A 26,283-nucleotide genomic window follows, 5' to 3' on the forward strand; every position below is an offset into this window, starting at 1 on the left:
CATCTGCCTAGAGATACAAGCATTGTAAAAATGTACACAAACCCGCATGGATTGCCTTCATCTTATCTTATCTTCCCAATTGTTATACCTATATATATTTGAAGATGAATTTTAAAGGATTACGTGTTGTGAACTATTAATTTTTCATTTAATTTTACTTAGTTTTACTTTATTTACACATTTTATGAACACGAAGTTGTAATTTTCTCTCTCTCCCTCTCTCTGTGTAAAAAGTCATATTTTGCTACTAAAAAACATGACTTTGTTATTGTGGTGTAAATGGGTAGTCCAAGTACAAACATGTTAAAACAAGTCGATACTTTATTTGCGATAACTGTTTGTTGTTTTTTTGTTTTGTTTTTTTAGCGGAACCAATATGTAAACCGTTCTCTCCGCCGGAGTATTATAGATGTGGGACGGGAACGATGGAAAGATGGCGGCCGCAATGGTGCAAATGTCATGTTTGTACCGGGGGATGTTAGCGGTCAGGGCCACTGGCATCAGGACGCTGATCCCCGGGCTGGTCCCGGTCCAGTTCCGAGCCTTCTCGGTGCGGAAGGAGTCCGAGCTAGAGGAGAATCCGTACTACAGCAAGTACCAGGACAAGATCCAGAAACTGCGCAGGTCAGCCACCAGCCACACACCACCACAACCCCCTTACAAACGATAGGTTTCCCGTCGTTTACAGTTTCACATTAACGCTGAGGTATACGGAGTATCTCTTCAAAGATTTCACCCACAGTGAAGTTGTCTAATATTATTTATTGATAGGTTTTTAATATGAATATCTATTGTTAAACTATAATGGGTCGGCGTGTGAAAATGCAGGAGAAATCCAGCATGTAGTATATATGAAATATATATAAATATTAAAAATATCCATTGAATTCATTTCATAAATGTAATGTGAATCTTTTATCATTTGTTTACTTTGAGAGTTGTTGGAATAGTACCCAGTGGAAGATAGTGAATGAATTTCTGCTTTTAACAGTTTACTTGTTTCATTATGTTATCATTATAAAGCCACGAAAATGGATTATAGTATAACTACAAACACTCTCCACTGTTACCGTTGACTTATTGGTTGTTTTAATGTTTTCATCAAAAGTTCCTGAAGATAATAATAACTGTGATCAGATGATAATGATGTGTACAGTTACAGTCATGATAGAATAGTGATATTAAACACAGATAGCTAGTTAGTTAATTTGTTTTTACACTGACTTTGTCTGAATCCTCTGTAGTGCCAAACCGCAGGAGTACAAGACCCGACTGGAGAAAAGGCATGAAGCCAATAAGGAAGTGCTGGGACACTCGAAGCAGGCAGAGTTTGTCCGATTTATGGAGCAGGAGGTGGAGTATCAGCGGGGCTCACAACTGAACAACATGATGAGACAATGGACTAGTTAGAAACTGTTTCGTTTCTAACAACCACTTGTTAACAATTGTGTTGTTGCGTAGACAATTTTATTCAGATGTGTGTAACTGGTTTGCATTAGGATGGTCTGGTTGTAGTCAGTGAATTTCCTTTTTGCTGTGGAAATCTTTGCAGCTGGAAAAAAGGGACAAGATGGCAGCTGGTGACGCAACATCAGGAGGTTTTACAAAGAATAAGGTGAGCTAAAGATAGAAGAGGTTTAGGCCTCAGTTGGCAGCAGTGGATCTTGAATAGGACACAAATGGAATACTGAGACAGTTCGCCTTCAATTTAAGAGTTATGTCTAACTGCTACAAGCAAAGCATTTTAAAAGCTGCAGCTTTTATTTTGAAGGTGAATTGTCTCTGTTTCTGGTTTACATCGCACTTTCCACTGTTTTACATCACTTGGCATGTAGCGCACAAGTGTCTGCAGGCACATTAGCATCTTCCTTGCAAGCTGTGAGTGACTGCAGTAGCTGGTTAGCAACTTAAGTGATTACAGTGAGGTTCTCAAGTCACTTTCCCCTTTTGCTGTTGTCTCAGACTGTGATGTGTTTTCTTTAGACTTTGGGCTCCATCCTCAACTTGGAGATGATCAAGGACAAGACAGGCGAGGAGATTGCAGAGGTGATTGTGTGGGATTGGCCTGTGCACATCAGCCTCAGACTCTCTGTACAGAAACCTTTTGAAACTGTTTTCACCTTTCCTGTTTTTCTCTCAGCTTTGGATGAAGTATTATTCTACCAAGGATACAGTCAGCGCCATCATCCCAGTGAGCTTTATGTTTTTATCTCCTTTATTTTTTGCTTGGATTTAAATGTGAAAATAATATTCATATTTGGTGGCTTTCTGATTGTTTGTTTTTGTCTATTAGTCTTTAGAGTAAATCTGATGGTTCAGTGAGCTTTGATGGAAAGATGTGCTTTTAAACACCGAATGTGACAGAGAAATCAAGTGACACAACATGCTCATTGGCTAAACAGTTGTGATTAACTAATTGGCCAATGAACGTAGCGTAATTTTTCTGTCTTTCTGATTCTAATAATGAGCTCAATTTCCAAAATGAACTTTGTGCTTTATTTAGCATAACTTATAAATAGGAGCTGAGACCACAGACTGACCAAAAAAGTGTTTACTTAGGTCACAGAGTGACAAAGCTGAGGGCCATGTTCTTCCTCACAACCAAACCAAGTAGGAGGAATCACCCCCTGCTGTCCATGCAAGAGAATGCAGGTTTTTGTAAATTTAGCATCGGGTTTAATTTTTATGATGTGATATTTTATACAAATACTTAAAAAAAAAAAAAAAAAATTCGATGGTACTGCATGAGGTGGTCAGCAGTGATAGAGAAGTATGTGAGTTGTGGTGCAGGACTGGGTGGAGACGAGCGCCAGGGGTGATTTGTGACAGAAGGACATGAGCAAGGGAAGGTTTACAAGATGGGAGTGAGACCAGCTGTGATGGTCGAACTAAAGACAGGAGGCAGAGATTCACTTGGAGTGACCAGGATGGACAAGATTGGAAACAAGTGCATAAGAGGCACAGATCCGGTTTGGAAACAAAGCTGAGATGGTTTGGACGTGTGCAGAGCAGGAAGAAAAGAGAGAAGAGTCATGGATGTAATGAAGGATGTTTGGTGAGATGGAGGAAGATGATCTGCTGTCTGACAGGGCAAGATGATATTTTATATACAGTCTGTGGTCTCATTGCTATTTAGGTAATGCTAACTCATATATGATGTACAAGCAAAAGGACAAGCTGTGCAGTGATGCAGAGAGTTCCTTTGACATGGTGTCAGTAATAACACAGGAAAAAAATAAAGTGCTTGCTTTCATAGAATGTTTGTTTTTGACTCATCTACACATTTAAATTGCAGATTTTTTTTTCTTTGGGGCTTTTCTGTGCAGTTTGGTATTGACTGATAATAACACTCTAACACTGCAACGATGCCATTAAGATAATATTTATAGTTGCAGATTAAATTGTGATAAGCACTGTTCATAATGATCTAATATTCTCTCCTCTCTTGTATTTGCAGACACAGATCTATGAGATGATTTTCAGCAGATCACAGTCCTGCCCAATGGTAAGATCAATGCAGCAAGCTATGGAAGCTAAGCCAACGTTATTTCTGAACACTTTAATAACAGCAACACTGACCAAAGTTCGGAGCGAAGGAATAAAAATACTGAAGATAAGAAAAAAAAAAGCTGCAGAAAGTGATTGATGGGTATTTCAAAAGCAGCAACAAAGTTTGGCTGAATAGCTGCAAAGTACTAAACTTTAAATTGTCATACCTGTGATTATTCATTAACCATCTGATCATCAAGACTTTCATGATGCTGTTATTGTTTTCAGGCAGCCCAATTTTTTTCCCTCTTTTTCTAAGTCGTCACCTCGGTGACTTTTCTCTGTTTCTCCTTCATCTCAGTTCCTTTACGCTTTGCCTCAGAAAGAGGGTTACGAGTTCTTTGTGGGTCAGTGGTCCCGACACGAGCTCCACTTCACCTCCCTCATCAACGTCCAGGTAAAGTGCTTCAGACTTACAACACCTCGACATGCTTCTGGGAAAGGTCATTACTCTCTGGATTCCGGAGCTTGTGAAACTAGGCTTTACAGAGTCATTCCTTCTGGCACCTTTCCTTTGGTATTTTTAACCATAAAAGATGGAAAGAGAGTCTTTATTTTGTTTTTTTACATTTTTGAAATTAGCAATTACGTTTTTTGGAAATGAGTTGATCTGTTCATGCTTGGCTATTTACAGTAACAGCAACTTTGCCCAAACTCTCGTAATTCCACTTTGAGTTTATCACGGTAAATTACCTGATGGTGTCTGTGTGCAGACGCTGGGTGAGAATGCTCCCAGTCAGCTGATCCTATACCACTACCCAGACCTGAAGGAGGAGAAGGGCATCGTGCTCATGACAGCAGAGATGGATCCCAAGTTCATAGTAAGTCCACATACGAGCCTATATGAATAGACTTCAGAGGTTTTATGTTCTTGAGAGATTCACAAATACAGCGATGCAGCGGATGTAGTGTGTCACACCTGATGTGTATTTAAGGCCTCAACATCTGTCCCTCATCTCCACAGACCGTCCAGCAGGCTCAGTGTTTGGCTAACCAGGTGCAGCTCTTCTACGGCACCCAGAGACAGGAGACTTACCGATTGGTGGAGATGTTTAACCACCACCCTGCAGAATTCAAGCACATGTCAGTCATAGCAGAGCTGGAGCAGAGCGGTTTGGGGCCTGCAAACCCTTCCACGGGTTCCTGAGATGGACTGAAGTTGCCACCAGACAGCCTGCTGAGGAACTGTTGGTCTCCGTGTACAGTCGCAAAGATATCCAAGCTTCTTTGCTCAGCACGCTCCAGTGGGATATAGCTGCTTCTTGCTCTGTGTGTGCAGTCTCCAGCAGCAGCTGTGAATTACAGAAAAAAGAACTTAAAGAAGCACAAACAGCTTCTCTCAATATTTACTACACATCTTGTGTGTTGTCAGTTTGCCTCAATGGGAAAATAATGTTGAAGTGAGCACTTCTATAATAAATAGTTCTCACTTTGTCTTGTTTTTCATATCAGACTGTGATGTAAGCAGAAGAACATTGTTCATAGGAATCCAATTAAGTAATAAATCATCTTCAAAACTGTAACCTGTTTATATAGTCAGCGTTCTAACCAGAAGAAAAACTTTAAACACAATACTGAGGCAAACAGGAAAGTCTTCACAGCCTGGATTGTGACTGACCACTTATTAATGATCAGTGTGGTATCATTCCATACAACTGTTACTGTACGTTAGAGTTCACATTAACCAAATATTTATGACAGATTTTACTTATTTTTTTAACAGTGATGGAAACATTTCACGTGTGTCCTTCCTTTTGACACATAACACTGATGGATTTATCAGAAACTTCCATAATAACACCCTTAACAACAGTGCAGCAGAGGTGGGCAGTCTCTGCATAAAATGACATAAACATATATTCTGGGCCTAAAGTGGAACTTTGCAAGTGAGGCACCAAAGGCTCTGGTGCAGAATTTAGAAATAACTGAAAGTAGAAACGAGTCATGTACAAAATTGTTTTAGCTTTACTAGATTTACTTTCTTTACATGTAAGCTGTGGGCAGGTAACCTGTGCTGCTGCTTCTGAGGTTTGGTATGCTTTGTGGATGTACCCAACTTTACCCTGTAGTATAAGAGCAGATATTACATAAGCCTTTGTGGCTGGTTTCAAACCCTCCAGCCAGAATACAGCTGTGTAAAGGTGGAGTTTGATAAGTGATACTAAAGAGAATACTCAGCAGACTGCGCTACACTGCATAGGAGCACTTTGTATTTGCTGATATTTATTGAGTTGTATGAAACAATGCAATTGAATGTACAGATTAATTTTAATCGATACAGCTTCAATTCACAACAGTAACTTTAAGGTGCTTTATATTTTAAGGGAAAGACCACCAATCACACGACCCCCTGTGAGACTGAAAACAGCTGAATTCAAAGATTAAAAGCTGTGGCTCAATGCATCATGGTTCTATGATGCGTGCTACTGCATGTGTTACAGTAAATGCAACAGTAAGAATGGCAGCAGGTCATTATTCACTTTTATTGTATTTATTTAAGGAAAAAAGTACTGTGCAAATCCCCAAATGCAGTATTAGGGATGGTCACATATTCAGGCAAAAACACAAATTCATTTCTCTTAAAAACAGTCAATTCCAAGCATTTACTCAAATGTACACACACACACACACATGGAAAGCCAGAGAGGACATAACAAAAAAAAGTATTTGGGTCTAATCACAATAAAAAGATTTAAAAAGTATTTTCAAAGAGTTCAAATCTATTTTTCTAATGCCATAAACAAAGTTTTTGTAGTGATAGAAACACATAGTCAACAGACATAAATCTATGTCATTGCAAAATAATGCAGTGCATCTGCAGGTTGCAACACCTTAAATTTAAGCTGGGAGCTGTAAATACAATTATAAAGCCAATTTAAGACTTACTTAATAATCACACAAAAAAGTACAGACAAGGAAAAAAATGAATTTCTATTAACTTAATCTCAACTTTTACTAACTCCAAACGAAACAAGTTAGGCCAGCGTCTCTTCAACAGTCAGCAGTGGCTTCTGGCCCTGGCAGATCCCCAAAGAAAGCAGAATGGATTTGCACGGGGTGGCTGTGATTGTATACCGACTAAATGCTAATGACGTGTTAGGATCGGGGATCGGAAGTTAAATGTAGACAGTGAGAGAAATGAATCTAATGTTAAAGGCTTGTAATGAGTAGTGACACTTTGATGGTACACATTTTAATTCACATAATAGGGAGTGACTGAAAATTCAGAAAAGCAGGTTTGGGATGAAATGAACCAAATTTCTAAATCTAGTCATGTTAAGTCAAAGACAGCAGTTGCTTCTGTCTAAGATGGTTATGTCAAACAAGGTTGGGTTGTCTACGTGAATGAAAATGGATCTCTTGATGATTTATGCCTGTGGAAAAGAGCCACTATTACTACCGAACAAATTTGAAAACAGCTGATGTTGGCTAGAAGAAACTTTTCTGACTGAACTTGGGTCGTTTGGTGTAGAACCGCATTCTGCCATAAAACTGGCTGGATTGGTATTTGTGCAGTGCTAAGTGTTTTGCTGAAAGTGCAGCTGGCCCTAAAAACTGCCATTGAAGCTGGCAAAGGGTGTCAACGTAATTGTGCTGTTGGGCAACTGTGGAGATGTGTGTGGTCACGTTTCTCAGTGGTTTCTGTCTGAAATGGCTTGATCCCTAAGAAACAGGGTGTTATGGATTTGAAAGCATCAGAAGTTTAACTTATCAACATTGGGTGCAAGTAAACCAAAGCCGTGCAGCAGCAGTTCATCAACAATAGGTAGACTGCTTGAGGAGCAATCTGCATTTCCTGCATATAAATGTGTAATCTGAAGGAAAGGAACAAGATCTCATACTGCAGAAAATCCCATCTGGTTTCCATTTGTAGTCAGAGCACTACTGATCAAACACATCTGACCACATAACTGCATGCAACAATGCTTGCAGAGAACGGAAATGCAATGATAAGACCACTGAGTAATACTTTCTGACAAAGATTTAGCTTTCGAGTGAAGGAAGATGGAAGAAAATCATGGCCTAGATGTACACTGGCCTTACTTAAGCTGTGAAAACAGAGAGCTGAAATCAGGTGCTGGATTGTAGCAACGTTCTTTCATTTGAACCAGTTTCCTACAGCACCTGAACTGATAAGGGGTGTGAGTATATTTCCCATACATCCATCCATCCATTCACTTCCGCTTATCCTTTTCAGGGTCACGGGGGGGTGCTGGAGCCTATCCCAGCTGTCATAGGGCGAGAGGCGGGGTACACCCTGGACAGGTCGCCAGTCTGTCGCAGGGCCAACACACAGGGACAGACAACCATTCGCACTCACATTCACTCGCACATTCACACCTAGTGGCAATTTGGATTATCCAATTAACCTATCCCCACAAGCTGCATGTCTCAGAAGACAGACATGCTATATTTCATAACATGTAATTGCTAAATTTTATTGGGGCTAAACACAGTACAGGAGAATGCTCAACAAATACAAATTAAGCAGACAAATATAACAAGTAGAATAGGGAAAGTGTATCTGGAAAACTGCTGACAATGTGAACTGAAATGTAATGGAAAAAATAGGATGTAGAGAAGCATATTTGGTAACTCAGTGTCTCAACAGGGAATTAAAAAATGTTTCAAAAGCAGGATGGAGGAAAGATTATCTGGCAGCCTCGGGTCAAAAACGGGTTATCAAGAATGTTCAAACACAGGATGGAGAAAATGAAACTGTTATCTCAGTTCCAGAAACTGGAGTAGTTGATGTTAGTGAACAGAGGAAAGAAATTAGCATCTCTGTGCTAACACAAGTGGAGAAAAGTAAATGTTAAATGGACTGGTTGTTATATAGTGCTTTTCTACTATAGCTGAGCAATCAAAGTGCTTTATACAACGTACCTCGTTCATGTCTATTCATACAAGCAATTTTTTCTATGCTTAAGTGTTTTTCTTTCTATCTAACATTCATACTCTGGTGGATGCACGAATCATGGTATCGCATCGCAATAGTCTTCTTACTGTCAAAAGTGGCACAAAAGTTGCTAATTTCCAAAGGAATGTGAATATCATCATTGTGAAAGAAGTTGTCAGACCTTTTAAAACTATATTTAAGATTTTCTAGACGAAACAAGACTCAGATAAACACTAATTTTTGCTCTTGTCCCCTCATGCTTTCCACACTCATGACTATGGACCGTCATGTCACAGTGAACACGACAAACTCAAATAACATTCATTTTAAGCTGGAACAAAATGCTACTTCAAGTTGTATCAAAATTTTACAAAAAGTTCAAACAGCATTGATTTAAAGAAAGAAACATTTTCTCAATACAGCTCTTACAACTACAGATGCAACATTGGCTGTTTCTAACATACAGTACAGTGGCTGGACATTGTTAAACACAGTGGACTTTGATGTAATCACACCTCATGTCATGCTTTTCCTACATGATCGCTCTCTATCACATTTGACATCCAAACACACATCCTCTCAATGTGAGTACATCATAGGCATTATTGTAAAACCTGAAACTACATTTACAAAATATTTGTCACAGTGCATTCAAAATACTAAAACTACATTAGAAAACAGAGCAAAGTTCAAGTGCTTTAGTCACCTAGAAATGATAAAACTAAACATAAAAAAATGATCTAAGGATTAATTCCAACATGACACTTTTAGTAATAAATCCAGGTTGAACTGACTGTCTGAATTAATCCTAATCTATTAAAAACTGAATGTGCTTTCTGTCAGAAGTGAACAGATTAACCGTTGGAGGCCTTCAGTGGTTAATCACAGGTGACTGCTGGTCTATTCGGTCCCATCAAGAATACAGTACAAGAAATTTTGTGCTTCCTTGCTAATTCTGCTCTATCTTCTTCAACGATTATTAACATTTAGAGAAGCTACTTTCAGCTGTATTTACAAGGGATCATCACAGTGGGTAGCACCACATTGGCAGGTTTTTACACCAGATATCTCTTCTGACGCAACCCCAAAGTAATTTGTGTAAACCACTACACTCTGACAGAAGCTGTTTTTTTTTTTTCTTTATTCTTACCAAATAACTTTGCCAGCTGTATCAGGCAGAATTGTACAGTGCTTGAACACTTAAAGTGTGTCCATAAAGAAGGGTACTGTACAGCTGTCAGCTTCAACACAGCAAGCATGTATGTTTGTAAAGCCTTGAAATTAATTAAGAAGAAGCCTCAGTTCTGTTATTTTGCTCCCTTTATACTTTTGTGCTTTTATTTTTGTAGCTACTGCACTTATATGACATAAAGCTCATTGAAATTCTACAAATGTAACTTTGCTAGGCCCTGTGGAAAATTTGCATCTATTTACTCACACACTTACTGACTTTATATACATTGCCACCACATTCTTCCTAAACATGCAATTTAAATTCAAAGTCAGGTTACCCCAGTGTAGGAACTGGGGACACTGTTCAAGGCCTGTACAATGTAGACAGTCCCAAAAAGTGAAGCCATGGTATCTTGGATGTGGGCAGTGCCATATTGTGCTGCTCATTTGCAAACAGATCCTTCATAGTAGTGACTTCAGGTGAGAAATTACAGACATATTTCCACTATCGACTTCCCTACTGCGCAGTCTCTGTTAGAAAGATGCCAGGACACAATTCTGTGATACTTCAAATTCACTTTTGTACAATGGGTAAAAGTAATAAACATCACATTTCAATGATTAACTGACGAAGATGTCAGATATGCTGGAGTGTGCAAGAAGAACCTGGCACAGCACGTGTTCCTTGACTATACATGTTTTTTCTTTTCCTTTGTCCCAGCTTTGCATCATCACCTACCTCCTCAACTCAGGAGAGGCTGTTTCTTTGTGTCTGCTGTACTTGTACCGTGTGCTCCGCTGCTATTCCCTGAGTGATTCTTCTGAAGTCGTCTCTTAGTACATGGCCTCAGTGTCTCGGATGCTTCCGAACGACAAACTGAAAGCACTTCCAAGTCTTTTTGTGATCGTGCTGTCTTCCCTCTTTTTCTTCCTGTTCCAGTTCAGCAAAGAGGCGGAGCTCTGGCCTTTAGCCCCAGACAGCAGACGATGCCGAGTGTTTTCTTTGTCGCTGCACAGCGACAGCATAACTGCCCTCCTCTCCACCTGCTAAGAAACAAAAAAGCATACACACAGGTACACAACCACTGAAACAGCAGCCAAACCCCACAGATATTTCCACAATTTAAGGAATCAAAGAAGAGACTTTCAGTTTTGATTCAAAGGTTTGAAAATAAAGTATTGCATTGACCTGAGCCTTCAGGCTAATACTAGGTTAGTATAAAGATGGCTCAAATGTAATCAAATGACAAACACTCATATTCCCTTGTTTCAGCATTTTACAGGTGAGGGGTAAAAAGCATCCATCAGAGAGACAGAAGGGTAAATTCTGAAAAAAGGTCACTGAGCACGGCCTTTTCATGCTGCTTATGCTGGAAAAGGGCTAGACATCCATGGAAAACAACAAAAAATAAATGCCACCAAAAAGCTTTGCAACAATTTATTGTTCTCTACGTCTCTACGAAGGAAGTTTATCTGAAATCTACATGCTTATGAATACCCTACATAGCTCATACACATATTTACCTGTGTATCATGTGAGTGTAATGTGACCACACTGATCTCCACCCCTCTGTCACTGCAGCTCTTCAGCATGTGGACCACCTCACCATGTTTGGCCCACTTACAGTCCTTTCCATCTACTGCTACTATGTAGTCTCCTTCCCTCAGTCCAGCCTCCTGAACACATCATGTAACATCATTAGTTCATCTTAATTACATGTTTTGACCTCATTTTTTTCATGCAAGTATGCAGGCCCGCAATATATTCCCACAATGAAGAAGGAGACAAAAGAAGGAAGTGTATTGCATTTTGTCTCCTTCATGTCCATCACAACTCTTTTCTAAATAACAAATGAATGGCTCTTTTTTGCAGTTAACTACTTAATCAAGTTCAATTCAACTGTATTTATGCAGCGCCAAATCACAACAGTCACCTCAAGGCACTTTATATTGTAAGGTAGACCCCATAATAATACAATAAGTAGACAGGAAAGCAGGTCTTAAAATATTTAAATCTTAGAATCAAACTGCAAATCAATTCCTTTTGAGAGGATAAAAATAGAATAGAAATAAGACTACAAGAATACAAGAGAAGATCTTTTCTTCTCACAGAATCTTCTCTAGATGTGCAGGGTATATCTCACCTCTGCCCAGCCTCCAGGCACCACTCCAGCCACCAGGACAGGAGAGTCTCCTCTGAGCGTGAGCCCCAGTCCTCCTTCTCTCTTATTCAGGCAGATCACACGCATCGGGCCCCAGCGAGCCCTCGCACAGAACACTGACAGTGGACCCTAGAGCACAAGAACAGGAAACAATTTTAATGGTTACCTAACCTGGGTAGGTATCTGCCAAGTGTGTATTATTTCTTCCCTGTGGGACTTACCAGTCTTTGGAAGATATCAGTAACCTTGACTGTGGAGAAGTTGGGTGGAATGACGTCTGGTTTCTGGTGGGTATGAGCTGGTAAAGAAGCCAGTTAGTCACTATGATTTAATCAAACAGAAAATGTAATCACTGACTTTACGATTATACGTGACACTCACACTGTATCTCTGGGGCCTCTGCAATTTCATCAAAGTCGTCCTCTCGGTCGAGCTCTGAGTATTTGTCCAGGGAACGTTTGTGTGTGACAGAGAGCACATCCTGCAGGATATCCATCTTTCTCAGGATCTTGCACAGACTGTGGACACGCATGGCCTCCTCATGTCTGATTACAGCACGCCGCAGGTGGGCCTTACCTTCATGTAAGCAGAAATTATTATTAAAAAAATAAAGGTTTCAAAGAATGGGAATATAACTATTCAAGTTATAACATGAGCATTTTGGTTCATTTTCAAGATGCTTGCACAACGCAGCTCATAGCAGCTACGTGATGAATACAAACTCACCAAGTTTTCGTCTTTTTTCAGGATCTTGAAGAACCTGGCTGAGTTGTGGCCCAGCAGGAACACTGGCATGGCACTGAAGGAAGGCCTTCTCAGCTTCCTCCTCCTCTTCCTCCCCTCCTGCCAACACTATGGAAAAATATATACAGCTAAGATCTGTTTAGAAATGCTAATTAGGTGAGCATTATCTCTGGAAAAGAATACAATAGTTAGGTTTATTGGGTAAATCACTAGAAATGTCAGTTTTCTTCTTCAAAACACAGTGCTTTTGATGCTGCATAGGTGATACACAGGACAGAGGTGTACTCCATAGGTGACAGAGGAAAACAGCTTTGTTGATGAATTTGCCTCATTAGGCATTAACAGACTGCTGACAAGATGACAAGCACAGACAAGATAACGTCGCACACTGCCCGCTGGATCAGTCTGACACCACTCTCACACCACCAAGAATGTCAGTCTTTGATAAAAAATATTACATTACAGTCTGTTTATAAATTAGCAGCAAAAAGTGTCTTACGTATGTAACAAGCTTCAACTTGATTTTAAGACTTTTTAAAGACACAAGTGTACTGCTTTAATTCAAAATTAAATATAGTCAAGGCAGAAGGTTATCTACAAAACAAGAAGTATGAACTCTCCCTAATGAACATGTGAGTAAATTTTGTACTTACACATGTGGTCGCAGAGTGCAACAGCAGCGTAGTAGTGGGAGAGAGCGCGGAAGTGTTCAGATTTTACCTGAACCATGGACACCCATGAAAATGGCACGTAGTCCTTCATCAAAGGCTGTGTCATAGTCTGCTGCACTAACAAGTAAACATCTGACACCTACAAAAAACACACATGCATACGGTTAAACATAGGGCATTAAGGGTAATAACACAAACAAAGCACATATGTATTTACTCACCCGTGCAGCCTCCTGTGCCAGCCGGAGCTGGGAGGTAAAGTGCGTGTCCTGTGTGGTCAGGGTGATGCGCTCAAACACACACTCCTGTACCTGGGCAAGCATGAGCCGCACCAACATGCAGAGTGATGGACTACTCATGTCCAGACTTGGAGCGTTGGAAAAATTCTCTTTAAGATAATTAAATGCACCTACACATTAAAAAATAAATAAATTACCAATTAGCCATGTGAATTCAAACATCCTGACATCAATGTTTATTATATCAAAAGTATATAATAAAAACAACTGAACAAAAGCTTTAAATTTACAGGATTGGGTACCTCAAAATCATCAATAGCTGATTATAAACAACAACAAAATCTGTTATATTAATGGCAATCTTCTTGTTTTGGCTGCTCCTTTTAGGGATTGCCACAGTGAATCATCTGCCTCTATCTCGCCCTATCCCTAGCATTGTCTTCTGTCACAGCAACCCTCTGCACGTCCTCCTTTGCTCCTCTGAGGTCTTCTTCTTTTCCTTCTGCCTGGAAGCTTCATCTTCAACATCCTTTACACAATATATCCACTATCCCTCCTCTTTACATGTTGCATTCTTCTCTGTCACTCCTGACTTACTCATGCAATATCAATATTTCCTATTCTTGGTACCCTAACACATGCGTTCTCTAGATTCAAAAAGACAACAGTGAAGCTCTTTCTGACCTCCATCAATACTCTCAAAGCAAACATTGCATGTGTAGTTCTTGCCACGAAGCCAGACTGCTGCTCGCTGATCAAACCTCTTCTTAACCTAGCTTCCACAACTCTTTCCCTTAGCTTCATGTACAGTGGGGCAAAAAAGTATTTAGTCAGCCACCGATTGTGCAAGTTCCCCCACCTAAAATGATGACAGAGGTCAGTAATTTGCACCAGAGGTACACTTCAACTGTGAGAGACAGAATGTGAAAAAAAAATCTATGAATCCACATGGTAGGATTTGTAAAGAATTTATTCGTAAATCAGGGTGGAAAATAAGTATTTGGTCAATAACAAAAATACAACTCAATACTTTGTAACATAACCTTTGTTGGCAATAACAGAGGTCAAACGTTTACTATAGGTCTTTACCAGGTTTGCACACACAGTAGCTGGTATTTTGGCCCATTCCTCCATGCAGATCTTCTCGAGAGCAGTGATGTTTTGGGGCTGTCGCCGAGCAACACGGACTTTCAACTCCCGCCACAGATTTACTATGGGGTTGAGGTCTGGAGACTGGCTAGGCCACTCCAGGACTTTCAAATGCTTCTTACGGAGCCACTCCTTTGTTGCCCGGGCGGTGTGTTTTGGATCATTGTCATGTTGGAAGACCCAGCCTCGTTTCATCTTCAAAGTTCTCACTGATGGAAGGAGGTTTTGGCTCAAAATCTCACGATACATGGCCCCATTCATTCTGTCCTTAACACGGATCAGTCGTCCTGTCCCCTTGGCAGAAAAACAGCCCCATAGCATGATGTTTCCACCCCCATGCTTCACAGTAGGTATGGTGTTCTTGGGATGCAACTCAGTATTCTTCTTCCTCCAAACACGACGAGTTGAGTTTATACCAAAAAGTTCTACTTTGGTTTCATCTGACCACATGACATTCTCCCAATCCTCTGCTGTATCATCCATGTGCTCTCTGGCAAACTTCAGACGGGCCTGGACATGCACTGGCTTCAGCAGCGGAACACGTCTGGCACTGCGGGATTTGATTCCCTGCCGTTGTAGTGTGTTACTGATGGTGACCTTTGTTACTTTGGTCCCAGCTCTCTGCAGGTCATTCACCAGGTCCCCCCGTGTGGTTCTGGGATCTTTGCTCACCGTTCTCATGATCATTTTGACCCCACGGGATGAGATCTTGCGTGGAGCCCCAGATCGAGGGAGATTATCAGTGGTCTTGTATGTCTTCCATTTTCTGATGATTGCTCCCACAGTTGATTTTTTCACACCAAGCTGCTTGCCTATTGTAGATTCACTCTTCCCAGTCTGGTGCAGGTCTACAATACTTTTCCTGGTGTCCTTCGAGAGCTCTTTGGTCTTGGCCATGGCGGAGTTTGGAGTCTGACTGTTTGAGGCTGTGGACAGGTGTCTTTTATACAGATGATGAGTTCAAACAGGTGCCATTCATACAGGTAACGAGTGGGGGACAGAAAAGCTTCTTACAGAAGACGTTACAGGTCTGTGAGAGCCAGAGATTTTCCTTGTTTGAGGTGACCAAATACTTATTTTCCACCCTGATTTACGAATAAATTCTTTACAAATCCTACCATGTGAATTCATGGATTTTTTTTTCACATTCTGTCTCTCACAGTTGAAGTGTACCTCTGGTGCAAATTACTGACCTCTGTCATCATTTTAAGTGGGGGAACTTGCACAATCGGTGGCTGACTAAATACTTTTTTGCCCCACTGTATGGCTCACCACCTTTATCCCTCTCTGCTCATGCTTAGCTACAATCTACAGAACACTGCCTTGCAGTCTCCTTTATCTTGCAGTTTGCACATGCGGCATAAGGGTTAGTATGCAGTCATTGTTAACCCAGACCCGACAAATTCAGAATGAAAAATTCATTTTTTATGATCTGCATCTTTGATCTGGTCAAGATTTTACATCAGCTGCACTTCCTGATGCAACCCTCCCTATTTATCTGGACTTGGGACCAGCACTAGGACTATATTGCCTTGTGCTGTTTTGTGTAAAAAACAAGCCCCTCGTATTTGAAGGCTCACAAAACGAGAAATCAAGTATTTTGATGTATGATTTTGCCATTGTGCTACCTGCAGCACGCTGAAAAGCATCTATAGCTCGGTCTATGCCAGCTGTTGCAGAGCGGTCCTGTCGTGCTCCGATCTGCGTGTACAGGGCTCCGATGTTGAACAACACACTTCCCTTCTCGAAGGCCAGCGCACGCTGACACGATGGAACGCCAGTCAAAGAGTCATACCTGAATGACAAACGAAAAGGGAACCACCAATGAGCAAAGCCCCTCCAGAGTTTAAGCTGCTGGAACAAAAGTTTCTATTAAGCTTAAGTTTTTTTTTTTACAGTCATGGAATGAGACACTGCCATCCATGCTCTGCTTCATAATTAGCACCTTCAAGCTCAACTAAAATTTGTAGCCAACCACTTAGAAACATAAATGAGATTTTAATTCTGGAAAAATGGTTTTATAGTCACATTACATAAATCTGTCCCTGGAAAACAACTATTGAATGCTTCGATTTTCTCCTGAAAGAGAGAGCAGCAGTAAGGCACCAGGATGTAGTAACAACACGGCTAAAGTGCACATTTAAAAAACTGTTCCTTTGCCCATTTTTATTTTACTGCATATTGCACATACTGTAAAATGCATGTTAATGATTATGATAACCCTTCAGTATTTAAATTATGCTATCATATAATACCAGTGGAAATGAACACCCAGATTCTTCTGAGCAGAGAAGAAGCGTTGATCCAGGTAGTACAGCTGATTGTAGTACTCCATTAGCAGCTCCAGACCGGCCTGGTTTCGACTGGGTGTACGCATGGCCTGATTGAATAATCAATAAACTAAATGTTAACACTCATTTAATGTCAGCTACGGACAGCCTAAAAGAGACATCAACTTTAAATAAATCAATACTTTTCATTCCACTTGTTTTTCTACCCATGATGAGCAGAATGTTTACTCTGGATCAAACTGTATGGGTGAATTTATTAACCTGTCTAAGTTCCATAAGCTCTTTGATTTCCTTGTCATAGAGAAAGCTGTCCTCCCCGTAGTGCTCACATATGAAGTCCTGTGAAGGCAGACAGAGACACGGTGACAAAAGAATTATCTTCACGTGTCCACATGAAGATGATTTTGGTTATTCTTCCATACTATCTGGAAAAAGGAAAGCAAATAAGCACAAAAATATGATATTTCATCAAACTACCCATCTGTGTCAAATGTTTAGTAATGAACAAGTAATGAAAAGAAGTCAGGCCAACTAATGTAAATTAGCATAAAAATATAAACACTGCTTGTAAAATAAGCTTAAAAACATTGATTCAGTAACTTTTATTAGGATACATTTATTGCAATAATCTTTTACTCAAACACAAGTTTTTCTTGAAAAGAACAACAAACTGGATAAATAAAGAGAAGGAGGTAGATAGATGCTGACTTCACCTTGATAGCAACAGTGACATCCACCTCTTTGGTTTCTTTTAAGCCAAGTGGGATCATTGGAACATTGACAGCCTCACTACAAAAAGAAATTAACAGAGGTAGTGTAGGTTTCGGCAATGACTGCTGCTGCCATCTGCTTGTTTTCAAAACCAGCGAGCACTATTCTCAGTGCTTCATCCTGCTAATCAGAAAAGCTAAAGCCAAGCAGTAAGCCTGTCACCCCCCACAGTTACCTACTGCCATTCACAATAACAACAAATGTGCACACTGCCACCACAGGGTTATTGACTATACTCTAATCAGGGGATTTTTCCCTCACACGATACGGAGCCGTGGAGGCAAAAATCTTATGGCTGTGACAGAATGCATGACACACATGTGGATGCTTCTTTCCTTTAGTCTGTTTAAATAAATGTGACTGAAACCCAACTTTGACTTAAACCCCATCCTATTATTAAAAAACAAAGATAACATTTCTAAGGACTGGTCATCACAAATATCCAAGTACAAGGAGGTTATACACCCAGTGCCAGCGTCACTACAAAAATATAATGGATGCTTGTTTTCCCCAATTATAATGATCATTAGTCTAATAAGCACGGCCTGGAATTAATGGGACAAATACGCATGCATTTGTGCACCTGTCTGTCTGGTAGACGTCCATGCTGCTGTTAAGTTCCTCCAGCTCCTCTTTGAGCAGCTGCAGGTTGGAGTTGACAAAGCTGAGCTCTAGAGCCACCGTCTCCTTCACCTTGTTGTTGGTTGTCGCCCTGCAGAATAAAACACAAAGACGTCCAGGTGTTTTGTTTTGTTTTTCAGTTCTCAATACTTCTTTGTGGGCTTTCTAAAAACAGTACTTGGGCTGATTCCTAATCTGCTTTGTCGTAGAGCCCAGTATCACAATTAGAACAACACAGCTAAAAACTGACTTGCTACTTTCATTCAGTATTAGTGGATGCAGCAAACTTTTCTGAGAACATAAATTCAGGATGGGGTGAAGGCAAAAAAAAGCCTCTCTTTAATTTATGCAGCTCTCTCCACCTTCTCCTCCCTCTGTCAACCACTTTCTCCGGTTCACCCCCCAAAAACAATGAGAGGGTCGATGACTAATGCCAGCTCATACTTCTATGGGGTACACAATGTTCCCAGAAATCTGAAGCATCTCTAGTTTACAATGTTGTTGTTTAGAAAAGTGGTAGAGAATTCCTCCATTATTGGTCCTAAACAGTGCACAAAATTATTGGGACTTTGCAGTCATAAAGACATTCTATCCATGAAGGAGAGAAATGCATCAAAATGGGCACTGTGTCAAATTCACAGAAATGTAGAAGAAATGGTTGAGTTTAGATGAACTGAAAAAATAAAGGCCTGCAACATCAAATTTACTTACATTTCCTCTGGCCCATCTATCCACCCCATCTATTCTGTATCTTGTTTTAGCGGGAAATCTGGTGTCAGTTTTGGAGATGTTTCTACAAACTCCACGTCGCCTTGTTTTCAAGTTATCGATTTCACAAGACTTTCAGAAAACTTACTCTGACTTTGAGAGTGAGGTCACTGAGATTCGAACTCATCCAAGATTTTCAGTAGATGCACCTGTGGTATGAATATGAATACACTGTCGCATTCTGGAGTTATCATATTCAAAAAAAATTCAGAAAACTAAACCTCTGACCTCGACTTTGAGGATTCAAAATCCTCAGATATTTCTAGGAGATACATCGATGATATCAATTTGTAGCTCCTACGTCGCCTTGTTGTTGAGTTATCACATTCACAAGCTTTTCAGAAAACTACCCCTCACCTTTGACCTTTAGGTTGAGGTCACTAAGACTCAAACTCATCCGAGGTTTTTGGTAGATGCACCTATGGCATTTGAAAATCCTAGGTGACTTCCTTCTTGAGTTATCACAAACTTAGGTGTCCAGCCTGCCCAGCTGCCCATCTGGAGGGATGACTACAACACCCCATCAGCCTTTTATGGCTGAGCGGTAAAGAGCTAAAAAAAAAAACATATGTTTGAGTGTTTATCTTGAAATAGCACTTCAGCTTCAGTTGCATATACCTGTTACCAGAACACTCACATCACTTTGAATTTGAAAAATTTGTGGCATTTTTTCCATGTTATCCTTTAACACATGACCAATCTCAGTTCAAACACACAACTGAAGCTCACTTTTGAGGACTTTTTAAATCAGGTTAAGCTTTCCAGTTAGACCACTTCAGCTTCACCTCTCTCCTCATCTGTCACTGCCTCTCCCAGTCTCACACACACAAACGCCGATATGTAGGATCAAGCCAGGGCCAATCTGATTAGTCAGCATTAAAAAGGCTGCCAAATATCCCCTTCACACACATCCACTTACACACACAACATGCTGCAGCTCCGGAAGGGTAACACAAGTATTTCTTGCTTATGAGATGAAGAATCAGAGAAGTTTAAATGTTAGAAGTTTTTTTTCCTGTCGCCATAACACATTTTAATTATTTTAAAAGCACTAACCAAAGCAGAAACAGAAAACAATGTTTTGATATCATTAAGAACAAACTGATCGACAAAGTCATTAAAAAACTGAGCAATAGTCCTTGTCACATGACCTGTAAATAGTGTCTCTGTATGTTTTTACTAACTTGTGTTTAACACCAACCTGCCAGAGGGTCTGCAGATGGAAATTAGCACAAGGCTATAATCTGGCATATTTACATTTGTTTAAATGTTCATTAATATCTATTGCCCCTCTTTCTAAATAAATAAATGAAATAAATTATATAAAGCACCTGTGAGATAAGAAAAATATCTCACATGCAGAGATATTTTGCAGACCTCTGGGGTCTGCATGGACCCCTGTCACTGGGATGATGTTTAAACAACATTACAGCCCCTCAGCTGAGCTCCTACATGCAGCACAAAACATGACGTCTTCATTAGCCAATCACAAACCCTGATTAGTGACACCCCCTCCCCTGTATTTAATTAGCATCCCAAACCCCCCTACATACAAACACACACAAACATCGACTCCCACACACCAGCACTAATACCATGACACAGTTCCACAACAGTTTCACAACAAGTGAAGTGCAAGTGAAAGCTACATGTTTTTGTGTATGTGTGTGTTCATGTGTCTATGTGTTCCACTTGACTGGAAAAAGAAGGACAGAAAAAAAAAGGTCTGACAGCACCAGACAAATAAGTGGGGGATGAGCTTGCCAGAGCACCGCTGGGAATCTCTGCATGGGAACAGGACGGGGGCAGACACAAAGCTAGCTGATTACAGGCTGACGGGTTGTGTGGGGGTCTTTGTCTATGTGACCGGGCGTCCCAATAGAACGGGAGAGAGTGCTTGTTTTATATCCAGTAAACTGAGTCATCACCTTTCGGGATAAGAGCCTAAATAGGTCAAATGTGGAGCTAGGGAAACATTGAAAAGACAAATAAAAATAAATTAACACCCTGTTACACAGTAATTACTTTAAGGACTGTTTCATCATTTGAAACATTTAGAAAACAAAACAGCAACAGCCACTGCAGTCAGGCCACTCAAACTGGCTTGACTATGAAATAAGAATTTGCAAATAGAACGACAGATAGGGCATCAAAAGAGTAATTTATTAATCTCATACCAGCTGTGGTTTTCTACACTAACTAAACTTATGGGAGCATTTTGAAGCATCGTAATAATACAATAAAATAATACAGAGTACAGAGTAAATAAAAAAGAAAGAAGAAAGCTTTTTTTCAACTTTACCAGTTGTTGCAAAAACAAGTCCTGAGACAACAGTGTCTGTCTTAAATTAAAAACATGGTTATTTTGATTAGATTAGATTTTAATGCGGCACCACTGAGGAAGCAGAAAGGAGCTCTTTGCTTTAATTAAGTGGCTCCTCCTACTCCTCCTCCCGAATAGTCCTGGAGCAGCAGCATGTCCCATGTCTTTCCAGAGACTTTTGCACAGCGGTCTGCTCATACTTTAAACATTCTAAAACTGCCACGGCAGAGGTTTAGAGCAAATGTATCCACATACTTCATGCATATACTCTGAGGCTCTGTACTAATTTACCTCTGAGTGGGCAATAAACATGGACGTGTTGAGAATGAGTTGAGGAGACAGAATATAGAGGAGAGCCATGGAGAGACACTGGACAAAGATGATGCCAATGTCCTCGGAGACAAGACCTTGATGCTATGTGAACATTTCATTTTTAACTTCGTTCACTTTCCTCACCAGTAAAACTCTCTGGTTTGTGTGAATGACAACTGGCTGCTTCAAGACACAGGGCCAGCAGTTCAGAGAGTTGGGAGATTAGCTTCAGTGGTGCTCATGCTGCCAAAGTATGCAGTGTTCACTCACTGTTTTGTTTGAAAAAAGCATTAATACAAAAAAAGCAAATATTTGCACAACAGGGAGGAGATAAACCAGCACAAGCACATAAACAGCCATATTCACACACAGTGAACAGAGCTGTAAAACTGGGTGGTGCTGGTGTGTGTGTTTCTTTAGGATGGGAGTGATCTCTGACCTTTTCCCATCAACCGACTGAACCAAAAATGTGAGGCAACTAACAAAGACGACAACACAGATGGCACCTGAATGGCATTTCTCACAAAATCAAACAGAAAAAGTTGCTGTGTGATGAGTGAATATACATTATATTTAAAGCAACTGTGATACAGCTGACAAACACAAAGCTTCACTATTTTTTACCCATGGGATTGGAAAAGCAGCTCAACACTACAGCACTGCATCACTTATTTCCAAGAAGATTCGTGTCCATTTTTGCCTCTCCAAACTGTGAAACAGACACGCATGCAGATGTTGCATTACTAGAAGGAGGAAATAATCTATTTAAAGCCACGAATTCGGTAGTGAGAAAAATGTATGAAGTACATTCCAGGGTCCTTAATCATCAAAATTGATTAAGCTAGGCAGCTAATATGTATATACATATAACTGTTAATGTTAATAATGTCTGTTAAAATGCTTTTCCACGATTATGTTCATGTTGGCTTGAAATAAAATATCTTCCTCTGCCGTTACTGCAACTTCTGTGCGCATGTACGTGAAATGGACACCGTGGACTGCTGTGTCTATTTCAAGTTCTATTGTGATATCAGGTTGCAACCACCCTACCTATGGGAGTAAGCTAAAGTTCCTGGAGAGAACATGCAAACTCCACACACACAATAGATTCAAACTCAGGTCCTTCTTGCTGTGAGGCAGCAGTGCTAACCACTGCACCACCGTGCTGCCCTCGTGTAACATTACAACAGAAAAGTAATTAAAAATAAAATAAAAATTGTGCGTGCAATGTTCTGATCCGTCGCAATGTCTCACCTGAACAGGTTCTCCGCTCCAGTTCTCATACGCATCTCCTTGTTGATCTGCTGGTTGATGCGAGCCCGTCGATGCTGCAGCTTACTGCGCTGAGTCTGAGCCAAAGGATCACAGCCCTGCAGATGAAATAAAGAAATGGAGGAGGTAAAAGAATTACTGAATGACCAACTACAAAAGTTGCATTTCCCACAGAATTAGACTATCTTAATTAATCTACTCACCGGCAAGAAAGCAAACCCTTTTCCAAGCAATAGCGTAAATGATGCTGTATGTTATAAGGGTGTAAAGGTTATGGGGTTATCGTTTTTATCGGTAACTCGGTTTCCCTGGGTCTTTCAATTATGTTTTATGATTAAATCTTCTATTTTTTTGGTACCAGTACTGGTTTTATTTTTGTTATATTTATCCGCGACACCTTAAAGGCCGGTCCATGAAAATATTGTCGGACATAAACCGGTCCGTGGCGCAAAAAAGTTGGGGACTGCTGCTCTAAGAACAACACAGATACTTCCAGACACCAGTTTAAAACCATCCAGTTGACTACAGGATGAGAAACTCAAGCAGCTGACTAATATCAAAGATAGCAACAAAAGAAACTAGCAAGTGGACCAGACTGTAAAGAAACACGATGGTAAGGGCATGTGAACTTCCACTTATATCGTTATCAAGTCCCTGTATGAGAAACACTGGAGTCTGGAGAGGAAGCTGAATGATATCGAGCCTTAGAGAAACACAAAGTGGAAGGGTCAGGGCTGGTTGAGTTAATGAATTTGCAAAACCGGAGCAAACTGATGTAGTACCAGTAAATCCATCATGGAAGCTGCTGAAAAACCTAAAACTTAAAAAAAAAGACAGCTACACTAGACTACCAAATATACTTGGTGGCTGTTAATATATTTTGGCAGTCTGCCCAAGAAAACACAGAACAGCTGTGCAAATGTGACAACATTACTTCATGCTGTATGATCTGAGTAAGAAGTACTGGAAGCAGCATGGCAGACTTACAACCAGCTAACTAATGTTTTCCCCGATGGAAATTATCCTGTCCAAAAAAAAAAAGAAACCGTAAGAGACACAGCCACAGTGGGGATAAGATTTGATATATCGAAAATAAATCTCAAACAGACTGCGGCGCAGTGAGAAATTACTTTTTTTAAGCCTTCCTGTTTTCACATGACACTAACCCCAGTTTTACCATGGCACCATGGCATGTCATTACTGCCAGTGGAGAGCAGTCTGAAAGAATTACTTCGCACTACAAACCCAGTATAGCATAGAGATGATGGACGTGACAACACGTGAAGGTCATTGTGACTGCTTAACATGATAATACTGTGCCACAACAAAGCAGAGGACATACATTCTCTCAGAAGATAAAAAACTTTAACAGGATCTGTACATGTGTTTGAAGATTTAACAGCTTTTTAAAATCTTGCTTCAACAGAGGCAATTTGCTCACAATACTTTAAGAACTGCCTCACAGCTGGTAATTTGTGTGCTCACTAAAACCAGACATGTGTCATACAGTACAGCACACTTTCACACTCTGAGGTAAACAAATGTACAGTTACATGACAGATGGCGGAGCTGTACTGTAAACAAGCTGAATACTCCCTTTTTCTTATGCCCTACTGCTCCTTCCATCTTCTTCTCTATCCCTCTTCCAGGAATCTCAACAGTATATAGTTGTTATGTTTGTCTCTCTCTTTTTCTTCATATATCTCTTTACCTCCCAGTAAAGGAGTTTGTTTAACATGCGCACATCAAGTAACCCTCCAGTGAACTGAACTGATCTCCCACGACAGGGCAGGTTACAAAGACTGAAAATCGTACTTCTGATTGCTTTGGTCACTAACAGACTGGTGCACGGAAGATGCTGACTGTCTGTAAACACTTGCTGTTTACTCTCCAAGCGTTAGAGAAACTTGTGAAAATGTGAAAAACTGCCAACAGGAGGCAAAGAACATTCGCCTTCAACAGTGAAACTTCTGCCTGACTGCTGAAAGAAACACATTTTTAAAAATTGCAAATTTTTTGGAAGGCAAATGCTCACTCATTTTGCTTCTTGCTTTTCACAGACAACTTGGCAAGTAGTTTGGAATTGTTTGCAGACATGTCACAATCCTCCAGGTACACTACTTGCAACCGTGGCACCCAGCTAATGACTAAAGCAACCACCAAGAGGTTTTTGGTACAACACACTATTATATACATACAGTAAGCAAAGTAACTACACACTGCTGTTAATACAGCATGCATAGATTATATATCATCTATTATTTTTTTATTGGTAAAAGTGATAACTAACAGTTTGGTAAATGTATATTCTGTGATTTACTTATTTGTTACATTTTATTTAACAATGTCAGGAAAGCAATGTTTCAGGGGATCCTGATGTCACACAGTCTCATAAAAATAAATAAATTACAGACTAATAATTTAACAGTGGTATACGATCAGCACTCTGTGAACATCTACACGAAACCAAGGTATATGTAAATATAGAGCTAGATCAGTTCAGCCCTTCTCTGATGTATTGGGATGGTCACTATGTCAAAACTCAGAAAATGTGGTCAGCGAAAACATGTGCTCTTTTTCCCAATAATGTGGGTATTATCCCTGCTGCTAACTTTCTTTGTTCCCTAAGTTAAAGTTTACATTTGCCAATTTACATGATTATCGATGACATTCAGGTTTCATGTTCTTTAGTTTTAATTACAGGTCCAATAAGATCCCCATGTGAAGCCACACAGCATCATCTCGTGGACTGTATTCTAATTTTACTTATCCAGTATTTTTTTATTTATTTGAAATGAATGTAAGAGTGTGGGTGTCTGACCTTGCGGATGCTCCCACTGTGGCTGCCATCTGTGGGTAAAGTCGACGGGAATTCGTCGTCGTCGTCAGAGGGACCGTCTGACAGGGACATCTCAAACTCTCTGCAAAGATTCATGTCAGCATTTTTATTACACTCAGGCACGTTTAGACGCACTTCTCATACACCACCGCACTCTTGGAACAAGACTCTTAGCTTAACTCGCCATTTTAAAACGTAAGTTTTATCCCAACGTAAACAAAACAAAAATATCCTCCCCAAAAAGCGTTAATTTGGCTAACATTAATCCTTGCCTTATCGCTGGCTCCTCCATCGTCAAGCTACAATACCGGCGATCAAAAAGTCTCTACATGTCTCCCAACTTTCCCACCACTTTGTGAATTTCCAAGTAAGCGTACTACTCCAAAAACAGTCAACCGCAGATTAACTTTTTTACTCCTGAAAACAACTAAGCTTTCGCTTTAATGTACAACGTCGTCCGCACGACTCTTCCCGACGTGTGTGCAGCTGGGAGCGCTTA

At 40.3% G+C, this 26,283-nt stretch overlaps 2 protein-coding genes across 2 annotated transcripts; one reads left to right on the forward strand and one right to left on the reverse strand.

Annotated features, from left to right (window-relative positions):
- Positions 1–409: 409 nt before the first annotated feature.
- On the forward strand, positions 410–5,072 carry atpaf1 (ATP synthase mitochondrial F1 complex assembly factor 1; the record flags this gene model as incomplete). Its single annotated transcript, XM_080886620.1, has 9 exons — positions 410–624; positions 1,245–1,353; positions 1,553–1,615; positions 1,984–2,046; positions 2,141–2,191; positions 3,458–3,505; positions 3,851–3,946; positions 4,263–4,370; positions 4,514–5,072. The coding sequence occupies 9 exons, from the start codon at positions 410–412 to the stop codon at positions 4,694–4,696; spliced, it is 936 nt and encodes a 311-aa protein (XP_080742746.1). The 3' UTR covers positions 4,697–5,072.
- A 137-nt stretch (positions 5,073–5,209) lies between these two features.
- Positions 5,210–26,283, reverse strand: rhpn1 (rhophilin, Rho GTPase binding protein 1). Its single transcript, XM_080886619.1, has 16 exons — positions 26,057–26,283; positions 25,767–25,866; positions 22,928–23,043; positions 18,233–18,361; positions 17,592–17,667; positions 17,140–17,217; positions 16,843–16,967; positions 16,216–16,382; positions 13,421–13,608; positions 13,182–13,338; positions 12,511–12,636; positions 12,166–12,360; positions 12,006–12,082; positions 11,767–11,913; positions 11,147–11,299; positions 5,210–10,669 (listed from the first exon to the last, which is right to left on the reverse strand). Exons 1-16 carry the CDS (start codon positions 26,074–26,076, stop codon positions 10,457–10,459), a joined length of 2,067 nt encoding a protein of 688 aa, XP_080742745.1. The 5' UTR covers positions 26,077–26,283; the 3' UTR covers positions 5,210–10,456.

The sequence above is a fragment of the Rhamphochromis sp. 'chilingali' genome (genome assembly GCF_963969265.1).
Source record: "Rhamphochromis sp. 'chilingali' genome assembly, chromosome: 7".
NCBI lineage: Eukaryota > Metazoa > Chordata > Actinopteri > Cichliformes > Cichlidae > Rhamphochromis > Rhamphochromis sp. 'chilingali'.

Coding starts and splice junctions, on each gene's coding strand:
- rhpn1 (XM_080886619.1), bottom strand. CDS start 26,076: ATGGAGGAGCCAGCGATAAG. Junction 18,362..22,927: donor GGAGCGGAGAACCTGTTCAG/GTGAGACATTGC, acceptor TTTATTCTGCAG/GGCGACAACCAACAACAAGG. Junction 12,637..13,181: donor TGCACTCTGCGACCACATGT/GTAAGTACAAAA, acceptor ATTTTTCCATAG/TGTTGGCAGGAGGGGAGGAA.